This window comes from Bubalus bubalis, chromosome 1 (genome assembly GCF_019923935.1).
Source record: "Bubalus bubalis isolate 160015118507 breed Murrah chromosome 1, NDDB_SH_1, whole genome shotgun sequence".
NCBI lineage: Eukaryota > Metazoa > Chordata > Mammalia > Artiodactyla > Bovidae > Bubalus > Bubalus bubalis.
This window is the reverse complement of record NC_059157.1, coordinates 189,118,239-189,139,855: the sequence shown is the minus strand read 5'-3', so window position 1 is coordinate 189,139,855 and position 21,617 is coordinate 189,118,239. Positions and strand designations below refer to the sequence as shown.

At 55.0% G+C, this 21,617-nt stretch overlaps 1 protein-coding gene across 1 annotated transcript; it reads right to left on the bottom strand.

Moving 5' to 3' along the window:
• AIRE (autoimmune regulator) lies at positions 1–10,239 on the bottom strand. The gene is made up of 14 exons (XM_044947338.1): positions 9,906–10,239; positions 9,246–9,420; positions 8,846–9,001; positions 8,396–8,479; positions 7,750–7,863; positions 6,820–6,962; positions 6,575–6,655; positions 5,591–5,706; positions 4,556–4,658; positions 3,852–4,031; positions 2,965–3,086; positions 2,695–2,830; positions 1,318–1,386; positions 1–304 (listed from the first exon to the last, which is right to left on the bottom strand). The coding sequence occupies exons 1-14, from the start codon at positions 10,053–10,055 to the stop codon at positions 224–226; spliced, it is 1,710 nt and encodes a 569-aa protein (XP_044803273.1). The 5' UTR covers positions 10,056–10,239; the 3' UTR covers positions 1–223.
• Between the last annotated feature and the right edge of the window lie 11,378 nt (positions 10,240–21,617).

Below are 21,617 nucleotides of genomic sequence, written 5' to 3'. Positions count from 1 at the left end.
TCATGTCGGGCACACAGAAATGACTTTACTTTCAGACAGGGTGCTGATCAGCTGAGTGTTGATGGCACGTGGAACATCTCAGATCCTGGCCCTAACCTTTCCCTCGATCCCTGTCAGAGCTGGTGGTCGCAAGTGTGAAGTCTGCTCCGGCAGAGTCCACAGGTGCCTTCTCTCCCCTTCCCATGCTGCCTGCAGCCCAGTCTGGGTCAGCCCAGCATCCAGATCAGGAGGGGAAGGTGGGTGCCTCAGCCAGTGGGCGGGACATGCTCTGGATGGCCCACTGCAGGATGCCGTCAAAGGAGTGCTGCGAAAGCAGAGAGCGGGCTCAGGGCCTGGCTGGAGCCTCAGCAGGCAGGTGTGCCTGCCTGGCCCACAACCCGTCCGCCCTGGCCTTCAGGGCCAACTGAGTCATCAACATCTGACTCAGCTGTCCTACTCAGAGGTGAGGACGTTGAGGCCTGAGCCCCCAGCATACACGTCCACTCCTCCGAGCATCCCTTATGCCTGGGCATGGCCACCACGGCTGTTCAGCTCCTTGTGGTTTCTTCCCGGGTGACCAGCACAGCCAGCTCCTTCCCTCCCTCCACCCAGCTCTTTGCAGGGCCTGCCTGGTGCTCCAGCAGGACTGGGGGAGCCACGGGAACGCCCAATATTCCAACAGAACAAGGTGATCTGCTCCAGAAGGGCCTGTGCATCTGCCCTCTCTGTTTTCTTATATCAGCACCTCGGGTCACCCCGGCCTCCTGGGGCCCTGGGCTCTCTTAAGACACCTGTAGTGTCTGGGACCTGCCCGTGCCCAGCCCATCACATAAGGCAGGGCCTCCATGGTCAGCTGGGATCCCCAAGTGCCACACCAGGGTCCTGAAGAGGACACACGCTGGCCACCTGAGGCCTGGGGGTGGCTGGAGAAATTTGACCTTTCCTAAAAGCCACCTTTTCTTCCCAGTTATTCTAGCTGCTCATCATCGGGTAGAGAAGCCTGCGTTGAGAGCAGTGAGGGAGGGATCCACAGGGTCCAGAGTGCCCAGCCCCCACCCGCACCTGGGGAAAGTGTCAGCCTCCATGTCAGGCTTCAGCGGCCCTGGTGCCAGATTCTGCACCGCCAGTCCTTCAGGGTCCTGGGCCTGGGACCTCCAGGGAGGCTGGGAAGGGGACAGCTCGGGGCCCCCTCTGGCTTGTTTGTGCACGGAGGGGCCAGCGCTATCTGGCAATGGGGGCCCGTGCAATGCCATGGGCCTGGAACAGGGGTGCTGACTGCTTCAGAGGCCGTGGAGGAAGGGGAGGAGGGGAGGAGGAGGGGGCTGGGTGACATGTTACCTCACTCAGGAGGGACTCCAGGTCATCCCTGTGTAGAACCGGCTCATGACCAGCAGAATCGTCCCCCGCCTGGATCCCAGAAAGATAGGAGGTCAACCCAACTTCCACACCCCTGCTGGGGTCATCACCACAGAAGCAGGACTCTCTACAGAGGGGGCAGGGCTGGGGGCAGTGGCCATGCCAGGGCAGCGAGTGGTGTGTACTTCTCCAGGTGGGACCCTGGGAACTGAATTCTAACATCCAGCTCCTGGGGGCGGGGCAGAGACGGAGTGGGCATTAGTAAGATGGGGGCTGCCCACCGAGGGCCCTGCCACCCCCCTGAAGTGGCTGCCCAAGGCCCCGGGGGCCTGCCTGCCTCCACAGTTCTGGAGGAAGGAGCAGCTGGGAGGACTCCTGTCACCAATGAGAATCCTGAGGCCCAGAGAGGAAGGGTCTGATCCCAAGCCAGCGTTTCAGTGACCCAACAGTCATATGTTCCCTGCCCTGCTCCTGGGTGAGGGGCCAGAGCAAGAGATGAGGCACACTCCCCCATCACAGGTTAGGGGGGGACAGGCCATACTAAGTGGAACCATAAGACAATGCCCGGTTTGCAGCTGCAAACAGCCACTTGTTCCGGCCCCTGGAGGGGCCACCAGCCTGGTGTGGCTCAGCATGGACAGCAGACGGCTGGGGGTGAGGCGAGACTTCCAGAAGGAACGGGGCACCAGCAGGTGGGGGCCCTCTGTGCTCAGTGTCCCAGAGCCCAGTCACCCACAGAGTGTAAGGAGGAAGAGATGGAGGTGGGGCTGGGAGGTGGGATGGACCATGGACAGGGGTAGGACATCACCACCCGGGGACCCCCAAGCGTTCTTCCTGGGCAGGGATGGGGTTAGGAAGTCCCTGCTGGGGGCTGGAGGCTTCTGAACAGGAGAAACTTGTGGTGGGGGTGGGGGTGGGGGGTGGGGGGCGATGAGCTCAGGGAAGCTGGGGGTAGGGTGCTGGGGGTTAGCGGAGCCCTGAGCCTGGGTTAATCGTGAGCCAGGCCTGCAACCAACCAATGACTTCACAGCCACTGTTGCTTAGGAGGGTTTCCTTTTTTTTTTTTTTTAAGTATTTATTTGGCTGTGTTAGGTCTTAGTTTCCACATCCAGTCCCCTGACCAGGGATCAAACTCTGGCCCCCTGCATTGGGAGGACAGCATCTTAGCCACTGGACCACCAGGGAAGTCCCAGGAGGGTTTCCTTTTTAGGTAGATTTAAGTTAAACAAGAATAGATTTAAACAAAAATATCATACATACATAACCGTCAGGTGGTCTGGTGCTCACTGCGAAGCTGGCCCCCGGGCTTCCCCTGGCGATGTGCCCACCACCCCCAACCCCCAGCGTCCCTCCCCTCACCTGCGCCCCAGGGCCGACGGCGCCGGCGGTGAGCTTGGGGGTCGCGGGAGCCGGGCGGGCGGGGCTCGCGGCAGGCGCCCCCTCCCCAGGGGCCGGGGCGGTGTCTCCTGAGCAGGCTCTGCAGCGCAGGGCGGCCCTAGCGAGCGGAGGAGAGGCTTCGGGCTGCCCGGTTGGGGCCAGGCTGGGAGTGCCCTCTGGGGACCCAGGTCTCGAAGAGTCTTGGTGGGGGGTGCCGGCCCTCCCCCTCCCCCTCCCGAGCCCCGCACTCACCCAGGCCGAGTGGCGCAGCCGGGGAAGTGGCAGCGCCAGTGGAAGGCGGCCGCGCAGTGTGCACACCGCAGCGCGTCCGCGCCGTCCCCGCACACCCCGCAGCGCGCGCCGGGCACCGGGCCCTGTGGACCGACAGACCACGGCGGGGTTGACCGAGGGCCCGGGCGAGGCAGGGGTTGGGTAGGGAGGATGGGGAAGTGGCGGTGGCCTGAGCTTCTCGAGTTCAGGACCGCCCGGACCCCGCCGGGGCTGAACGGCTGGGAGGGGCGCACGGGGTAGGGGAGCGGGTCCGAGATCCAGACCAGGAGAGGTCAAGGGCACTCCAGCACCTTTGGGCTGCGGCTTGGAGAAACCAGGTGCCCCATCTCCATCCTCCTTGGTGGGCCCAGGCCCCCTCCAGGGCTGGTCAAGAGGTCCCCGGAGGCCGGGCTCCAGAGGATGCAGGAGGGACTGGGAGACCTGGGACTACCAGGCCCCAGGTCCCAGGTAGACTGCGAACTACCTGCTTTATTGTTCTGCCCTGGTGGGGTGGATGGGCGTTGGGGGTGCGGGGGGCGGGGGGGGGGGGCGGATGGCGCTCGGTTTCAAGAGCAAGGAGAGAATGGTCACCCTGGCTGGAATCCCTCCAGGAGCCCCCTTTCCCCCACCCTCTCCAAAGAGCCCCCACCTTGTTCTGGGTAATCTCACAGCCCCCACAACCTCTGCACCTCCCTTCAGCCTCCTCCCATCTGCCCTCCCCATGGCCGCCCTGGCTGCTCCTGAAAGCTCCACACCCACCCTTGTCTGACTTCTACCTCCTTAACCCCCCCTGCCCGCGACTGTCCTATTTCAGGTTCACCTGGCTGCCCCAATGGACCCTGGGCTCCCTGACCCCAGCACCCCCTCACCTGCTGCCCCTCAGGGCCCACGCACAGTAGGGGGCGCAGGGCAGAGGGGTCGAGCACGGGCAGGGGAGCTACAGAGGGCGGGGCCAGCAGGTGCTTGTAGGTGACCGCAGCGTCCGTCCCAGGGGGCAGCCCCGTGGGCAGTGCCCTCGCCTCTTCCCCTGACCTCAGACCCAGGAAGGCCTGGAAGCAGAGGGTCAGCTCTCAGAGGGGCTGCAGGGGGCTTGCCTAGAACCATCCCAGGGTTCATGAGCATGGGGAGCCTGGGGCCCATACTGGGTGGGAAAAGTCGAGGCACAGTTCCTGGGTCTGTGGCCCCTGGCCCTCTCCCCACCAGAAGGCAGTGCCCCGTGGCCCTCGGAGGCAGTCAGAGTAAACACTCTGGGGTGCATGTCATGTCCTTCATGCCTTTGTGGCGACAGAACACTTACTCCGTTTTGGAGAATGTTATCTGTGATCAAGGTGTGTCCCCTGTGTCTGCTGGCAGCTGAGGGCCCAGAATCAGCGTACTGAGCAACCAGTCCTCATAAGGGCCACTTCCCAGTGGGCTGCACCCCCATGGCTCCACAGGAAGGATAAAGTCAGACTGATGGGGCTGGGCCAGGGTAGAGGTGCATGGCTTTATGGCTGGGGCAGGTCCGACCCATAATAGTGGCCAGGAGGCAGGGAGCAAGTAGACAGAGGGGCCAGGAATAGTCTGGGCATACCGGGGTCTCTGCGGGCAGCTCCTGGGGCCGGGATTGCTCTGCCCGGGGCAGGTCCCGCTGGGCTGTTGTTCCCTGGACGCAGTTGGAGCACCTCCAGGTCCCACTGGTCACCGGCCGGGGACATGTGGGGCAGGACAGAGGGGACAGTAGATTCCCATACTGGCAGCACAGGGGAGGCCTGAGAGCTCCTCCAGGTCACCCACCCTCATGGTCCCCAGAGGGGGAACCCTGGGTGGAGACCAGGGGAAGGGTCTGCCCACTCGTCAGCAGGAAAGCCTGGGGGGCCAGGATCACTAGCCCTGGTGGGATGGCCTTCACCAGCATGGCATGTCCCCTGAGTGCTTCTCGGATGAGCCCCGAGAATTCCTGACACCTGGGAACCAGCAGTGGCCTGTGCCTGCGTTTGGCTCCCATGGACCCTGCCTTGCAGGCATGACCTCCGAGGCTGGTGTAGTTACACACTTGGGACCCTCCCCCAATTCCTTGGGGGGATGGTGCCCAGCAGAAAGGGAGCCGGTCAGGGGCAGGAAGGAAGAGAATGGAAGGGCAGTGTTGAGCGGAGCCGAGGGATGACCCCGGCCAGAGATGTGACCTGGTCAAGGTCGTGCGATGAGTGGGGCAGGGCCGGGTGGAGAATGCCAACCCCATGGTCCTCCCCACAGACCAGGCTGCCCTGACCTATGCGAGCTGGTGGCAGAGGGAAGCGCCAGGCAGAGGATGGGGAACCCCCTGGCCCTTGGGGAGCAGCTCTATGGCCTCCGTACTTTCCAACCTGACTTGGAGTCAGACTCTGCTTAGGGTTCGGGGTCAGCTGCTCAGGGGAGCTGACCTCCTTGCCTTGGGTCTCAGGGCCCCATAGGCCAGACTGGAGGGACAGTATGGCCAGGCGGGGAGGTGGGGTGGGAAGATCCCAGGCCCCAGACCCACCACCCAGAGACCTGAACCAAGGCCCCTCCCAGGCTGGCCTCACCATCCACTGGTCGAGCGATAGGACTTCTGGGCAGGGGGGGAGGGGGAAGGGGGGCAGAGGCTCACCTGGGGATCTCGCTGAGCGGCGGGGTCAGGCAGGCCAGGTGGAAGGCACGGGGGCAGCCATCACAACAGAGCAGCTCCCCGCCATCCCGGCAGGCCGCACACTCGTCCTCATTCTTCTGACAAGAGACACGTGTGTCTGGAAGACCCAGGATGGGGCGGCCCTCCCAGAGACCCCCACCCCCACAGTAGTCCCCCAGGGGCACCCAAGTCCCCTGGCCCACTCCCAACTGAAATCCTGCCCTGATTGCCTGCTCCCTGGGGCGCCCCACAACCCCACCATCTCTGAGACTCTAGCCCCCAACACCCTCTCTTGGGAAGAAAGAACAGTCTTTAAGAAAGTCTGGCTTCCCATGGGTGCCTGTGCTCCAGGGCCCTGAGGCTGCAGGCCCATCCCCATGCAGCCCCTTCCTCACAGGGCAGTGGAGGGCAGGCCCAGCCATGTTCCCCTTGGCCCTGGGCACCCGCTGTCCCCTCTGCCCAAGGCTTGCTGGCACCCTTGGCTGGACGAACCCACCGTGCCTCCTTGGACATCATCTCCTAAGTCCCCCTCCCCTGCCCTGGGACGACAGGGCTGGACTGATGTGCACAGCGATGAGCACACTGACCATAGTAATACCCCACCCCAGACCCCGCCAGCCTCGGAGCTCCTGGGAGCACCTGATGGAGGTGTCGGGTTCTAGAGCTGGTTCCACTTTGTTCAGAACCAGTGCGAGGAACCCAAGAGCTTCTGTGGCTTCCAGCAGGGGCCACCGTCCCACCTAAGGGCCCAACTACGAGCGCGGGACAGTGGGCACCTGGGCCCAGGAGGACTCACTTGCTCTGACTTATGTGACATTTTACAGTTGTGTATTATCAGGGAAAAAAAAAAAATTAAAATCAAGAACTCCACACTGAGAGCAGAAGTTTGGCTCTCATGCCCCAGTCCCTGGACGAGTGACAGAAACCCCCCTCCCTTCTCAGATCCTGGAATGCTCCGGGCTCTACCTGGTGCAGCTGGGGCTCGCTGGGGAGGGCAGGAGGGGCTGGGGCCCTGTCCCGTGGGCTAGCCCTGGAGTCACCTCCACCCTGTGGGGAGATGTGGGCGGGTCAGCAACAGGACAGAGGAGGCAGGAGGGGCCGACCCCAGCCCCCAGCAGAGTCCTGACCCAAGGTGACGCCACTGTCCCTCGAGTGCTGGGGGAGGGGACTGAAGGCCAGGCTTCCCTAGGGGTGGTCCCCGCAGTGCTTACAGGGGCAGGGGCCTGGGTCCCCTTGGCTCTGACCAGGGTCTTCAGGCTGCTGCTGCGGGTCTTGTTCTTTCCCCCAGTGGGGTCTTCAAACTTGTTGGGCGTGTAAAACTCCCCCCCAACCTGGATGCACTTCTTGGAGCCACCTGGGGGGAGATGGGGGGGCCTGGCAGGGAGGCTCTACATGTGCTGTTCCTCCCCCAACCCCACCCCCAGTCAGCTCTGGGGCCAGGGTCCTGGGCACAGCTGGGGTTCTCCGCTGGGGGAAGGAAGCGTGTCTCCCAAATTCACATCCACTTGGAACCTCACAAGCAACCTTATCTGGAAGTCGGGTCTTTGTAGATGTTAAGATGGGCTCACACTGGACCCTACGTCCAAGGACAGGGTCCTTCTGAGAAGAGAAGGCAGAGACACAGGGAGGAGGCAGAGGCTGGAGTGATGACACCACAAGCCAGGGCACAGGGTTGGGGCGGCCACTCCAGGAGCTGCGGAGCTGGGAAGATCTGCCGTAGAGCCTTGTGAGGGTGCAAGAGTGGTCCTGCTCGCACGGCGGTTTTGGAGTTGCTTGAAGCCACCCCGTTTGTGGCAATTTGTCACAACAGCCCTAGGAGTCTACTGCAGGGACCATCCCTGGAGCCTGGTGAGACTGGAGCCTGCATCAGCTCCCAGGGTCCTCGCGTGCCCCGTGGGTGCCCAGCACAGGGAGTGGAGGAAGGAGCTGATGCAGTGGTGTGTCGGGCAGGGCAGGGGTTGCGCTCGTTCCCCTTAGAGTCCAAGAGTCCCCCCTGCCCAGACCATCCCCTCCAGAGATGGCAGACCCACTGGGGGAGCAGGGCATGCCAGCTGCCTTGCCCATGTCCCAGCTGCTCCAGAGCCTCCAGGGAGCTTCGTGGGGACGTGGATGCACTGGCAGCCTCTCCCTGTGCCGTCTACCTGACTCAAACACTTGCTGGATAAGGATCCCCTCCACGGCCCCGCGGGCTCCTGGGACGTCCCCAGAGGACACAGCCATGGCTCTCTGGACCGAAGTGGACATGGTCTGAATTCCTAGGAAAGCGAGCATCAAAGTGGGCGGGAGTGGGGGGACAGTCATCAGTTGGGTGATGACCCCTGAGCACAGGCAGTGGGGAGCCAGAGGGGTCTGGGCAACAGAAAACTTCCTTCTTCCCACCCAGGGCAGGCCAGACTCAGACAGACAGACAGCCTGCCTGTCACTGCAGAGATGGCCATGATGTGTGTGTATGTACGTCTATGTGGTATGGCCTGGTGTATGCTGTGAGCTGGCTGAAGACAGCGGGCAGGAATGAACAGGGACCCTGGGACATGACCCTGGACAGTGCTGGGAGGGGGAAGGGTCCCCAGGGCCTGCCCACAGGTTGGCACCAGCTGGCCACGAGAGGTCTCTAGGGTCCCAGGTTGTGTCCAGCCGAGGGACAAGGAGGATTCTCTGGAGGAAGCAGAGTCCAAGCTGTCCCTGACAGTCGGGGCATTCGGATGGGCACAGGTGGGGTGACTCCAGGCCAGCATGGTCCCAGCTCCCAGGATGGCCCCTGACCTCAGGACCTTGGGCCTGGCTTACCGTTGCCCAGCGGGAGGCGCTGTGGTTCTGCATTGCTCTCAGGCTTCTTGGCGGGCTTGGCCTTGGTTTGGGAGCCTGTGTTGGCTGGGTGAGGGGAGAACCGACAGCCTGGCCCTCTTTCCTCTGCTAGGCCAAGGCTGAGGGGCAGGTGGGAGAGCCCCAGCAGGGGACTCCCAGACTCTGGTGGATCCCCTTGCTTTACCCAGCTCTGGTGTCCACATCAGGAAAAAGGAAGAACACCTGTCTGCCTACCCAGGGGGGTCGGGGGCAGCATGGACTGCCAGGCTCACCCATGTCCCTGGAGAGACCTCTGCCAGGCTGGTCAAGTAGGAGGGACAGATGCTCCCGGAGCTGGTTGGGAGGGGGTGGTCAGGGAGGGGTGCGGTCTGGGGTGGGGGTGTGGAGCTCCCCAGGGGATCTGTGACCCCACCAGCTTCTCAAATGGGGTACCTGGACTGGAGGTGCCCCTTGGGGACGGGGCTGCTGGTGGAGCAGTCCGCGGGTCCTCGAGTGCCTTCCTCTTGGTGGGGGGCCTGGGCAGCAGCACAGTGGCCTTGGGACCAGCCGGGGGCCTCCTCCCCTTCCGGGGCTGGCTGAGGTCCACATCTGCGGGGCACACGCAGGGCCAAGGGCCGAGCTCAAGCCCAGAACTGATGCCTCATTCGGGGAAGTGAGGCCTGACCCTTGGTCTCTTAGAATCCAAGACGGTCTAGGCAACATCAGGGGCTCCCTAAACACCCCATCCCTCCCCTCTTACAGTCCATTTGGGGCCCAGAAGCCGACTCCAGCTGCCCCAGCCCCTCTGAAGGAGGCTGAGCCGGCCAGGACCCCAGCCCCCAGCGCCCCCCACCTTTGGGGAAGGTGTCCAGGATGGGCTGCAGCCGGGCGTATCTCTCCAGGTTGTAGTCCTTGAAAAGAACCCTCCAGAAGTCCAGGATGGCGCCGGCGTCCTGGGTCAGGAGCCACGAGAGGAGCGCGTGGAAGGCCTGTGGACAGCCCTCCTTCTCCTTCAGGCGCAGAGTCTCCTGGAGCAAAGGTGGGAGTGGGGGCCCTGCCCTGCGCGTCCAGGCCCCACTTCCTGCCACCTCCACCGCGGGTCGGAGGGCGAATGCTGACCCCGAGGAAGGCAGCTGTGTCCATCCCCTAGGCGTGGGCAGGTGTGGGGATGGCGTGGGGGTGCTGGGGTGACGTTGGGGGCCACCTGGGCTTCATCTTATGGGACTGTGCTCAGTTTAAAGGCGCCTGGGGGAGGGCAGGGAGGGTGCTGGGGGCGCAGTAACTTGTCCTGGAGACCACGCCCTCCGCTGGTGGGTGGGGCGTGGTCAGGCTGCGGCTTAGGAGTTGGGACCCTTTGGCTCTGCGGCTTCGGGGAGCAGAGGGGCGTTGAGGGCGGAGAGTGGGGCAGGGCGGGAGAGGTCTCTCTGGAACGCATCTTCCGAGACCCTGCCGGCTCCAGGGACCGGCGTTGGGGCAAGTCTCCCGCGCGTAGCGGCTCTGGGTCGCGGCCCACCTGGAACTTGTCCTCGGGGACCACGTCGTGGTCGGCCAGCGCGTGCAGCAGCGGGAAGGCGCTGTCCACGGCCACCGCGATCTCCGTGCGGTGCAGCCTCAGCAGGCGGCGCAGCGCCGCGTCCCCACCGGCCCGGGCCTCGCCCGCCATCGCGGGGTCCGGGGACGCGGAGCTGGGGGCCCCCTCTCCCCGCCTGGGGTCTTGGGGCCTCAGGGCGCCGCTGGCCTTGTGGGGTGTCCGGGCCGTGTCTGCCTCCTGGTCCTTGCGCTCCGCCTGCGCCGGGGACACCTGGGCGGGCTCACCTGCTCAGGGAGAGGGAGTCCTGACAGCTTCCTCCGGCCTCCTCGGGGCCGGAGTCTGTTATACCTGCGTCTCCTGGGAGAGAGCAAGGGCCGCTCCGCCAATCAGGGCCCACGCAGCTTCCTCAGGGGCCAGAAACTTCCCCGTGACTGAGTTCCCCAAGGTCCCAGCCACCTGCCAGCGCCCTTGAACACCTCCGGCATGCTGTTGACTTTTCTTTCCGTTGTAAAGAAGCGTCCAGACTCAATTCCCAAAACGTGCTTCCGGCCAGCATCCCATGGGGCACTGTTCTGATGGGGGAAAGCAGTGCTGGGTGTCCTCCAGCAGCTGCCAGGGGCCAGCGCAGGAAGCCTCCAGGGAGCTGAGCCGGGGCAGGGAGTGGGCACTGCTGCCTCCGCAGCTGCTGCTCAGAATCCCTAGTCTGGGGCTGTAGGAGGGGTCCAATGACGGGTGCCATCTGATAAGGGGTGCCCTGGGATATGACTTAGTGTATCAGTGAGTTCAGTGCTGGGCATCACCTGGAGGCTGGGTGATGCAGGGCAAGTGTCTCTCCTTCTCTCATCTTTGAAATGGACACTTTCCACTGGGAGTCCCCAGGGTCAATCCATCCTCTACCTCCTCTGGGTGTGTTGGGAAGTAAAGCTTCTAGGAAGGTGACTAACCCCATGGACAGACATGTCTGAGCATTAGCCATGGGAGCCCCTGTCTGCTGGCTCACAGTTGAGGGAGGGGCACCCCAGGGGTCTTCCTAGGGTTGGGGACAGAAGCTTCTGGGGGAAGTGAGGAAGGCTCCCTGGAGGATCGTAGCAGGGGTCCCTGGTCCATGAGATGGGAACAGCATACCAGCAATGGGTGGGCAGGGGCAGAGGACCAGGGTGTCCACGGACCCTGAGCCCATGTGGCCCAGGTAGCATAGTCTGGGTGGGGGGCAGGGACATGTGACATGGTGGGAAGGCCCATCCATGTGGTCAGGCTGCAGAGCCCAGGAGGCTTGTGGAGGAAGGCATCTGGCCAAGTTGTGTTAGGGAGAAGAGCTGGACACCTGGGGACAGGTGAGTGGGGGGAAGCCTGGGGTCAGGGCCAGCACTGGGCTGGGACCTGCCACATGGGTCAGAGGGGAGAGTCATGACCAATTGGCTGGTGGTGTCCCCAAGACTTCTCACGTGTGTCAGCCTTCATGTTTTACACTGAGGTGAGGGTTCAGGGTGGGGGGATTGTGGGGCCCCTTCCTCCTGATGCAGGAGCCCTGCCTTGGTGTTCCCACCTCCAGGTCCTGGGCCCTGGGCTGCTCCAAGCCTGCGGAGGGGGTGTCAGAGGTGAGCTCCAACAGCCTGGGATCAGGCGCAGGAGGCCATGGTGAGGGCGGAGACTGTTGTCATCTCAGGGGCCAGAACTTGAGGGTGGCTCTCTTGGGCTAGCTGTCCTGTAGAATGTTCTGGAAACTGACCTGGGAGCAGGGCCCTGGTGCTGCCTACCTCAGGGGCACTGAGCCCAGTGGCTGCTGTGGGTGCGGACATGGAGGTGTGGGGCTTGGGTTCCCAGTCCTAAGTTGCCCCCAAATTCACACACAGAGGCCCTGGGATGCCAGGGACCCATGTTTGTGGCTTTGGGGTGATCGGCCCAGAGGGCCTCCCCTTTCAGTATCATGGTCTTCCATCATCACTTTGCACCTGGTGGATTTTCTCCTTGGGGGGCTGAGTGGTCATCGGGGGACACCTTAGCCACAAGCCAACTGTTCAAGGGAAATTTACAAACTGCCAAGAAGACCAAAGTCTTCACTTCACTTTTTAAAGCCCCAACACCCTTGCAGGTGGCTCTGCGTCGTCAGGCTGGCCTGGCAGCTTTGGGTGTTGCCTGGCCACTGCCTTGGAGATTAGCACACGGGCTCCTGTAGAGTTTTGGACTTTCCACTGCGCAGGGAGTTTCCACAGCAGCCCCTTACCTGCCAGCAACCCAGAGCGACCTGGAGGCGGCCTGCGCAACCACAGAAGGGCCCAGTGAGGGCCTGTCCTGCCTTCAGCCAGGTCACTGCCCCGGAGGCCTGAGCCTCAGCTCCTCCTCCAGGCAGCGCCCCAGCAACTTGCCTGCCCCCTGGTAGCGCATCTCTGAGGCTCTGTCCTCACCTGTGAGGGACCAAGCTCAGGAGCTCTTCCTACATCTGGGTGATGCTACATAATAGACACCCCAGTGCCACCGTGCACCAGCCCTGATCTGAGTACCTGGCACCTGCCCTCACCTAGGAGAAGGCAATGGCACCCCACTCCAGTACTCTTGCCTGGAAAATCCCATGGACAGCGGAGCCTGGTAAGCTGCAGTCCATGGGGTCGCTAAGAGTCGGACACGACTGAGTGACTTCCCTTTCACTTTTCACATTCACACATTGGAGAAGGAAATGGCAACCCACTCCAATGTTCTTGCCTGGAGAATCTCAGGGACAGGGGAACCTGATGGGCTTCCATCTATGGGGTCGTACAGAGTCGGAGACAACTGAAGCAATTTAGCAGCAGCAGCAGCCCTCACCTAATCTCAGAACTGCTCTGTTCAATCAGCATTGTTATCAGTCCCCATTCCATAGACTGGGAGAATGAGGCACAGAGAAGTTAACTAGCTGTGTGCTCAGTCATGTTCACCTCTGTGACCCTGTGGATGGTAGCCCACCAGGGTCTTTGTCCATGGAATTCTCCAGGCAAGAATACTGGAGTGGGCTGCCATGCCCTCCTCCAGGGGATCCTCCCGACCCAGGGATTGATCCCAGGGAATTTGACCAAAGTCATACAACTAGTAGATGGCCTTGGGTGGATGGTGTCCAGCACTCAGGACTCAGCACTCAGGACACTTGTTGGGTGCCCAGGTCATGCCAGGCCCTCCCAGTGCCCAAGGAGGAGGAAGTGCTCCCTATATGACATGCCCAGAAGTCAGGGAGAAGGAGGTCCCATTGGTGGTATGGGGACAGGAGGGGCTCCTGCCCCTTGGCTGCTTGGCCTTGGCCCCTCAAGCAAGCCTGGACACTGCAATCTTCTCCTCTTGTCCCAGACAGAAGCTTCAGTCTGTGTGTGTGTTAGTCACTCAGTCATGTCTGACTCTTTGAGACCCCATGGAATGTAGCCTACCAGGCTCCTTGGTCCATGAGATTTTCCAGGCAAGAATACTAGAGTTGGTTGCCATTTCCTTCTCCAGGCGATCTTCCCAACCTAGGGATCGAACCTGGGTCTCCTGCATTACAGGCAGATTCTTTACCATCTGAGCCACCAGAGAAGTCTGTGTGGCTCCCTCAAAAGGGATGGGGTCCCAGAGGTCAGGAATCCTGAGCCCGGATGATCTCAGGGGCCTCAGAATGCCAGCCCAGGCTCAGCTGGAGGATCAGTGCAGGGGGGGCCCTGGGCCTGCTCCCTGAGGACTTCCTGGGTGGTGGGTCTCCTGCTGACTCTCTACCAGGACTTTAGCACCTTCTTGTCCTCCAGCTAGCTGTGTGACCTTGTCTGGGCCTGTCTTCCTGAGAAAAGCTGTTCAACAGTGTTACTCGTTACAAAAATGCATATTAAAGCCAAGTGAGATACCACTTCACCTCCACAAGGATGGCTAGTATCAAAAACAGACAATAGCAAATGTTAGAGAAGATGTGGAGAAACTGGAGCCCTCACACATTCACGGTGGGAGTGTAAAATGGTGCAGCCACTCTGGAAGTACCTTTGGCTTCTCCTTAACGAGTCCAGGGCTTCCCCAGTGGCTCAGATGGTAAAGAATCTGCAATGCGTGAGGCCTGGATTCGCTCCCTGGATCGGGAAGGTCCCCTAGAGAAGGAAATGGCTACCTACTCCAGTATTCTTGCCTGGAGAATTCTGTGGACAGAGGAGCCTGGTGGGCTACAGTCCTTGGAGTTGCAAAGAGTTGGACGTGACTGAGTAACTAATGCTTTCACTTTCTAATGAGTTCAACATAGCACTACTGTATGACCCAGAAATTCCACTCCTAGGTGTACACCCAAAAGAGTAAAAAACAGATACTCAAACAAAATGTTGTACCCAAATGTTTATAATAGCACTATCCACAACAGCCAAAGTACGGAAACAACCCAGATGTCCATCTACAGAAGGATGGATAAAGTAGGGTTCATTCATACAATAAAATATTACTCAGTTGCAACATGTGTGAACTTTGAGAACGCCACACTAAGTGAAAGAAGCCAGACGGAGGAGGCACCTGGTGTGTGACTTCACACACGTGAAATACCCAGAAGAGGCAAATGCATAGAGACAGAAAGCAGATTTGCAGGGGGTGAGAGCGGGTAGTGAAAGGTTCCTGCTGAACCTCAAAAAGACGCCAGGATTCTTTGCCTCCAGAGGAGAAGAATTCAATCCGGGGCCAGAGATGAAGCTTGATCGCTCAGAGCTTTCGTGTAATAAGGTTAGTAAAGTATAAACGAGATAGAGAAATCTTCTGACATAGGCATCAGAAGGGGGCAGAAAGAGTACCTCCTTGCTAGTGTTAGCAATGGAGTTATATACTCTCCAGTGAACCCAAAGAATGTCTGGAGGCTGTAAAGACCTCACCAGACCTACTCCCATAATTTACATTTTAAGATAACAGAATTAGCCAGAAGGTTTAATCCAGAGACTGTCTTCAGGCAGGATATATAATCCTTGTAAAGACCAGACCTGCTCCCATAAATTACATTTTAAGATAACAGGATTAGCCAAAAAAGGTTTAATCCAGAGACTGTCCTCAGGCAGGATACATTATTGTTCTATAATCTTAAGGAATGTAGAGGAAAAAAAAGCTTGTCCTTTCTTCCTCCTTGAGAATTCCAGATCCCTCTCTCCTTGAGGACCCCTAAACTTCTTATCAACCTACCTACGAAATGACTTTCTTAGTAGGAAGGAAGACTAAAGCTTAATAATATGCAGTTTCTATTTTGGGTGATTAAAAAGTTCAGGAAATACACAATGGTGATGATTAATACAACACTGTGATATATTATGGAGAAGCTCTATACAGTCAGCAAAAACAAGACCGGGAGCTGACTGTGGCTCAGATCATGAACTCCTTATTGCCAAATTCAGACTGAAATTGAAGAAAGGAAAACCACTAGACCATTCAGGTATGACCTAAATCAAACCCCTAACGATTATACAGGGGAAGTGACAAATAGATTCAAGGCATTAGATCTGATAGACAGAGTGCCTGAACAACTATGGATGGAGGTTCATAACATTGTACAGGAAGCCATGATCAAAACCATCCCCAAGAAAAAGAAACACAAAAAAAAAACAGAATGATAGTCTGAGGAGGACTTACAAATAGCTGAGAAAAGAAGAGAAGCAAAAGGCAAAAGGAAAGATATATCCATCTGAATTCACAGTTCCAAAGAATAGCAAGGAGAAATAGGAAAGCCTTCCTCAGTGATCAGTGCAAAGAAATAGAGGGAAGCAACAGAATGGGAAAGACTAGAGATCTCTTCAAGAAAATTAGAGATACCAAGGGAACATTTCATGCAAAGATGGGCTTGATAAAGGACAGAAATGGTATGGACCTAACAGAAGCAGAAGATATAAAGAAGAGTTGGCAAGAATACACAGAAGAACTATACAAAAGCCATACATTCTGGAATGTGAAGTCAAGTGGGCCTTAGAAAGCATCACTACGAACAAAGCTAGCGGAGGTGATGGAATTCCAGTTGAGCTATTTCAAATCCTGAAAGATGATGCTGTGAAAGCGCTGCATTCAATATGCCAGCACATTTGGAAAACTCAGCAGTGTCCACAGGACTGGAAAAGGTCAGTTTTCATTCCAATCTCAAAGAAAGGCAATGCCAAAGAATGTTCAAACTACCGCACAGTTGCACTCATCTCACACACTAGTAAAGTAATGCTCAGAATTCTCCAAGCCAGGCTTCAGCAATGAACCATGAACTTCCAGATGTTCAAGCTGGTTTTAGAAAAGGCAGAGGAACCAGAGATCAAATTGCCAACATCTGCTGGATCATCGAAAAAGCAAGAGAGTTCCAGAAAAACATCTATTTCTGCTTTATTGACTATAACAAGCCTTTGACTGTGTGGATCACAATAAACTGTGGAAAATTCTGAAAAAGATGGGAATGCCAGACCACCTGACCTGCCTCTTGAGAAATCTATATGCAGGTCAGGAAGCAACAGTTAGAACTGGGCATGGAACAACAGACTGGTTCCAAATAGGAAAAGGAGTACGTCAAGGCTGTATATTGTCACCCTGCTTATTTAAATTATATGCAGAGTACATCATGAGAAATGCTGGGCTGCAAGAAGCACAAGCTGGAATCAAGATTGCCAGGAGAAATATCAATAACCTCAGATATGCAGATGACACCACCCTTATGGCAGAAAGTGAAGAGGAACTAAAAAGCCTCTTGATGAAAGTAAAAGAGGAGAGTGAAAAAGTTGGCTTAAAGCTCAACATTCAGAAAACTAAGATCATGGCATCTGGTCCCATCACTTCATGGGGAAACAGTGGAAACAGTGTCAGACTTTTTTTTGGGGGGGTGGGGGGCTCCAAAATCACTGCCGATGGTGACTGCAGCCATGAAATTAAAAGATGCTTACTCCTTGGAAGGAAAGTTATGACCAACCTAAATAGCATATTCAAAAGCAGAGACATTACTTTGCCAACAAAGGTCCGTCTAGTCAAGGCTATGGTTTTTCCTGTGGTCATGTATGGATGTGAGAGTTGGACTGTGAAGAAAGCTGAGTGCCAAAGAATTGATGCTTTTGAACTGTGGTGTTGGAGAAGCCTCTTGAGAGTCCCTTGGACTGCAAGGAGATCCAACCAGTCCATCCCAAAGGAGACCAGTCCTGGGTATTCATTGGAAGGACTGATGCTAAAGCTGAAACTCGAATACTTTGGCCACCTCATGCAACGAGTTGACACATTGGAAAAGACTCTGATGCTGGGAGGGATTGGGGGCAGGAGAAGGGGACGACAGAGGATGAGATGGCTGGATGGCATCACTGACTCGATGCACATGAGTTTGGGTGAACTCTGAGAGTTGGTGATGGACAGGGAGGCCTGGCGTGCTGCAATTCATGGGGTCACAAAGTCGGACACGACTGAGTGACTAAACTGAACTGAACTGTGATGTATTAATTGCTCCTGAATTTTAAACTCTCAAGTGGTTATGTATATTTTAGCAAAATAAAAATTATTTAATTTTTAAAAAATCAATTGGGCATATTTGTGTGGACCTATTTCTGGGTTCTGTATTCTGTCCCATTCATCTCTATGTCTGTCCATCCATCCGTACCCCAAGTAGTTGACTACTGTAGGTCCTTTAGAAGAAGGCGCCGAAGAATTGATGCTTTTGAACTGTGGTGTTGGAAAAGACTCTTGAGAGTCCCTTGGACTGCAAGGAGATCCAACCAGTCCATTCTGAAGGAGATCAGCCCTGGGATTTCTTTGGAAGGAATGATGCTAAAGCTGAAACTCCAGTATTTTGGCCACCTCATGCAAAGAGTTGACTCATTGAAGAAGACTCTGATGCTGGGAGGGATTGGGGGCAGGAGGAGAAGGGGATGACAGAGGATGAGATGGCTGGATGGCATCACTGACTCGATGGACGTGAGTCTGAGTGAACTCTGGGGGTTGGTGATGGACAGGGAGGCCTGGCGTGCTGCGATTCATGGGGTCGCAAAGAGTCGGACACGACTGAGCGACTGAACTGAACTGAAAGTACAGGGAGGGAACACAGCTCCACCCATAGATAGAAAATTGGATTAAAGATTTACTGAGCATGGCCCAGCCCATCAGAACAAGACCTAGATTCCCCCACAGCCAGTTCCTCCCATCAGGAAGCTTCCACAAGCCTCTTATGCTTATCCATCAGAGGGCATACAGAATGAAAACCACAGTCACAGAAAACTAATCAAACTAATCACATGGATAACAGCCTTGTCTAACTCAATCAAACTATGAGCCATACCGTATAGGGCCACCTGAGATGAATGGGTCATGGTGGAGAGTTCTGACAAAATGTGGTCCACTGGAGAAGGGAATGGCAAACCACTTCAGCTTTCTTGCTTGAGAACCCCATGTACAATATGAAAAGGGAAAAAGATACGACACTGAAAGATGAACTCCCCAGGTTGGTAGGTGCCCAATATGCTACTGGAGAAGAGTGGAGAAATAACTCCAGAAAGAATGAAGAGGCTGACCCAAAGCAAAAACAATGCCCAGTTGTGGATGTGACTGGTGATGGAAGTAAAGTCTGATGCTGTAAAGAGCAATATTGCATAGGAACCTGGAATGTTAGGTCCATGAATCAAGGTAAATTAAAAGTGGTTAAGCAGGAGATGGCAAGAGTGAACATTGACATTTTAGGAATCAGTGAACTAAAATGCACCAGAATGGGCAAATTTAATTCAGATGACCATTACATCTACTACTGTGGGCAAGAATCCCTTAGAAGAAATGGAGTAGCCCTCATAGTCAACGAAAAAGTCCAAAATGCATATTTTGGTGCAACTTCAAAAATGATAGAATGATTTCTGTTCTTTTCCAAACCATTCACTACCACAGTAATCCAAGTCTATGACCCAACCACTAATGCTGAAGTTGAACGGTTCTATGAAGACCTACAAGACCTACTAGCTCAGTTCAGCTCAGTTGTTCAGTCATGCCTGACTCTTCTAGACCTTCTGTAAGTAACACCAAAAAAAGATGTCCTTTTCATCATATGGGACTGGAATGCAAATGTAGAAAGTCAAGAGATACCTGGAGTAACAGGCAACTTTGGCTTTGGAGTACAAAATGAAGCAGGGCAAAGGCTAACAGAGTTTTGCCAAGAGAATACACTGATCATAGCAAACACTCTCTTCCAACAACAAAGAGACAAATCTACACATGGACATCACCAGATGGTCAATACTAAAATCAGACTGATTATATTCTTTGCAGCCGAAGATGGAGAAGCTCTACACAGTCAGCAGAAACAAGACCAGGAGCTGACCTGTGGCTCTGATCATGAACTCCTTGTTGCCAAATTCAGACTTAAATTGAAGAAAGTAAGGAAAACCACTAGACCATTCAGGTATGACCTAAATCAAACCCCTAACGATTATACAGGGGAAGTGACAAATAGATTCAGGGCATTAGATCTGATAGACAGAGTGCCTGAAGAACTATGGATGGAGGTTCATAACATTGTACAGGAGGCCATGATCAAAACCATCCCCAAGAAAAAGAAACACACAAAAAACAAAATGGTAGTCTGAGGAGGACTTACAAATAGCTGAGAAAAGAAGAGAAGCAAAAGGCAAAAGGAAAGATATATCCATCTGAATTCAGAGTTCCAAAGAATAGCAAGGAGAGATAGGAAAGCCTTCCTCAGTGATCAGTGCAAAGAAATAGAGGGAAGCAACAGAATGGGAAAGACTAGAGATCTCTTCAAGAAAATTAGAGATACCAAGGGAACATTTAAATATGGGCACAATAAAGGACAGAAATGGCATGGATCTAACAGAAGCAGAACGATATTAAGAAGAGGTGGCAAGAACACACAGAAGAACAATACAAAAAAGATCTCCATGACTCAGATAACCATGATGGTGTGATCACTCACCTAGAGCTAGACATCCTTGAGTGGCCTTAGGAAGCATCATTATGAACAAAGTTAGTGAAGATGATGGAATTCCAGTTGAGCTATTTCAAATCCTAAAAGATGATGCTGTGAAAGTGTTGCACTCAATATGCCAGCAAATTTGGAAAACTCAACAGTGGCCACAGGACTAGGATAAGTCAGTTTTCATTCCAATCCCAAAGAAAGGCAATGCCAAAGAATGTTCAAACTACCACACAATTGCACTCATCTCACATGCTAGCAAGGTAATGCTGAAAATTCTCCAAGCTAGGCTTCAGCAGTAAGTGAACTGAAAACTTCCATCTGGAAGTTTTAGAAAAGTCAGAGGAACCAGAGACAAAATTGCCAACATCCATTGGATCATAGAAAAAGCAGAATTCCAGAAAAATATCTACTTCTGCTTCATTGACTATGCTAAAGCCTTTGACTATGTGGATCACAACAAACTGTGGAAAATTCTTCAAGAGATGGGAATACCAGACCACCTTACCTGCCTCCTGAGAAATCTATATGCAGGTCAAGAAGTAGCAGTTAGAACTGGACATGGAACAATAGACTGGTTCCAAATTGGGAAAGGAGTACGTCAAGGCTGTATATTGTCACCCTGTTTATTTAACTTCTATGCAGAGTACATCATGTGAAATGCTGGGCTGGATGAAGCACAAGCTGGAATCAAGATTGCCAGGAGATATATCAATAACCTCAGATATGCAGATGATGCCACCCTTATGGCAGAAAAACAAAGAGTAACTGAAGAGCCTCTTGATGAAAGTGAAAGAGGAGAGTGGAAAACCTGGCTTAAAATTCAACATTCAAAAAACATGGCATTCAATCCCATCACTTCATGGTAAATAGATGGGGAAACAATGGAAAGAGGACAGACTTTATTTCCTTGGTTTCCAAAATCATTGCAGATGGTGACTGCAGCCATGAAATTAAAAGATGTTTGCTTCTTGGAAGAAAAGCTATGACCAACCTAGACAGCATATTAAAAAGCAGAGACATTACTTTGCCAGCAAAGGTCCATCTAGTCAAAGCTATGGTTTTTCCAGTAGTCATGTATGTATGTGAGAGTTGGACTATAAAGAAAGCTGAGCGCCAAAGAATGGATGATTTTGAGCTGTGATGTTGGAGAAGACTCTTGAGAGTCCCTTGGACTGCACGGAGATCCAACCAGTCAATCCTAAAGGGAGTCAGTCCTGAATATTCATTGGAAGGACTGATGCTGAAGCTGAAGCTCCAATGATGTGAAGAACTGACTCATTGGAAAAGACCCTGATGCTGGGAAAGATTGAATGCAGGAGGAGAAGGGGACGACAGAGGACGAGATAGTTGGATGGCATCACCGACTCGATGGACATGAGTTTGAGCAAGCTCTGGGAGTTGGTGATGGACAGGGAAGCCTGGCGTGCTGCAGTCCATGGGGTCACAGAGTTGGACACTACTGAGTGACTGAAGTGAACTGACTGTAACTATTAATATACGATAAATCTTGAAAGCCAGTAGACCAACTCCTCCGATTTATTCTTTTTCCAAAATAGTTTTAGCTATTCTCTAGTTTCTTTGATTTTCCATGTAAGTTTTAGAATAATTTTGTCTCCGTCTACCAAATTCTTGCTGGGATGTTGGTAGAAATTACAATTTGGGGGAAACTGATATACTTATTGAGTCTTCCAATTCATGTATGCCTATTTCTCCATTTATTCAGGACTTCATTAATTTCTTTCATCAGTGTTTTGTAGTTTTCAAAATCTTTCAAAAAGTTGTAGTTTCAAAAAGTTCTATACCTGTTTTGTCATATTTACACC

Bases quoted from the DNA above. Each gene is read 5' to 3' on its own strand.
- AIRE (XM_044947338.1), bottom strand. From the start codon at position 10,055: ATGGCGGGCGAGGCCCGGGCCGGTGGGGACGCGGCGCTGCGCCGCCTG. The intron at 3,087-3,851 runs GTGAGGGGGTGC...GTCGGTCCACAG, and splicing joins TGGGCCCTGAGGGGCAGCAG to GGCCCGGTGCCCGGCGCGCG. The intron at 305-1,317 runs GTAACATGTCAC...CTGCTTTCGCAG, and splicing joins TGGAGTCCCTCCTGAGTGAG to CACTCCTTTGACGGCATCCT.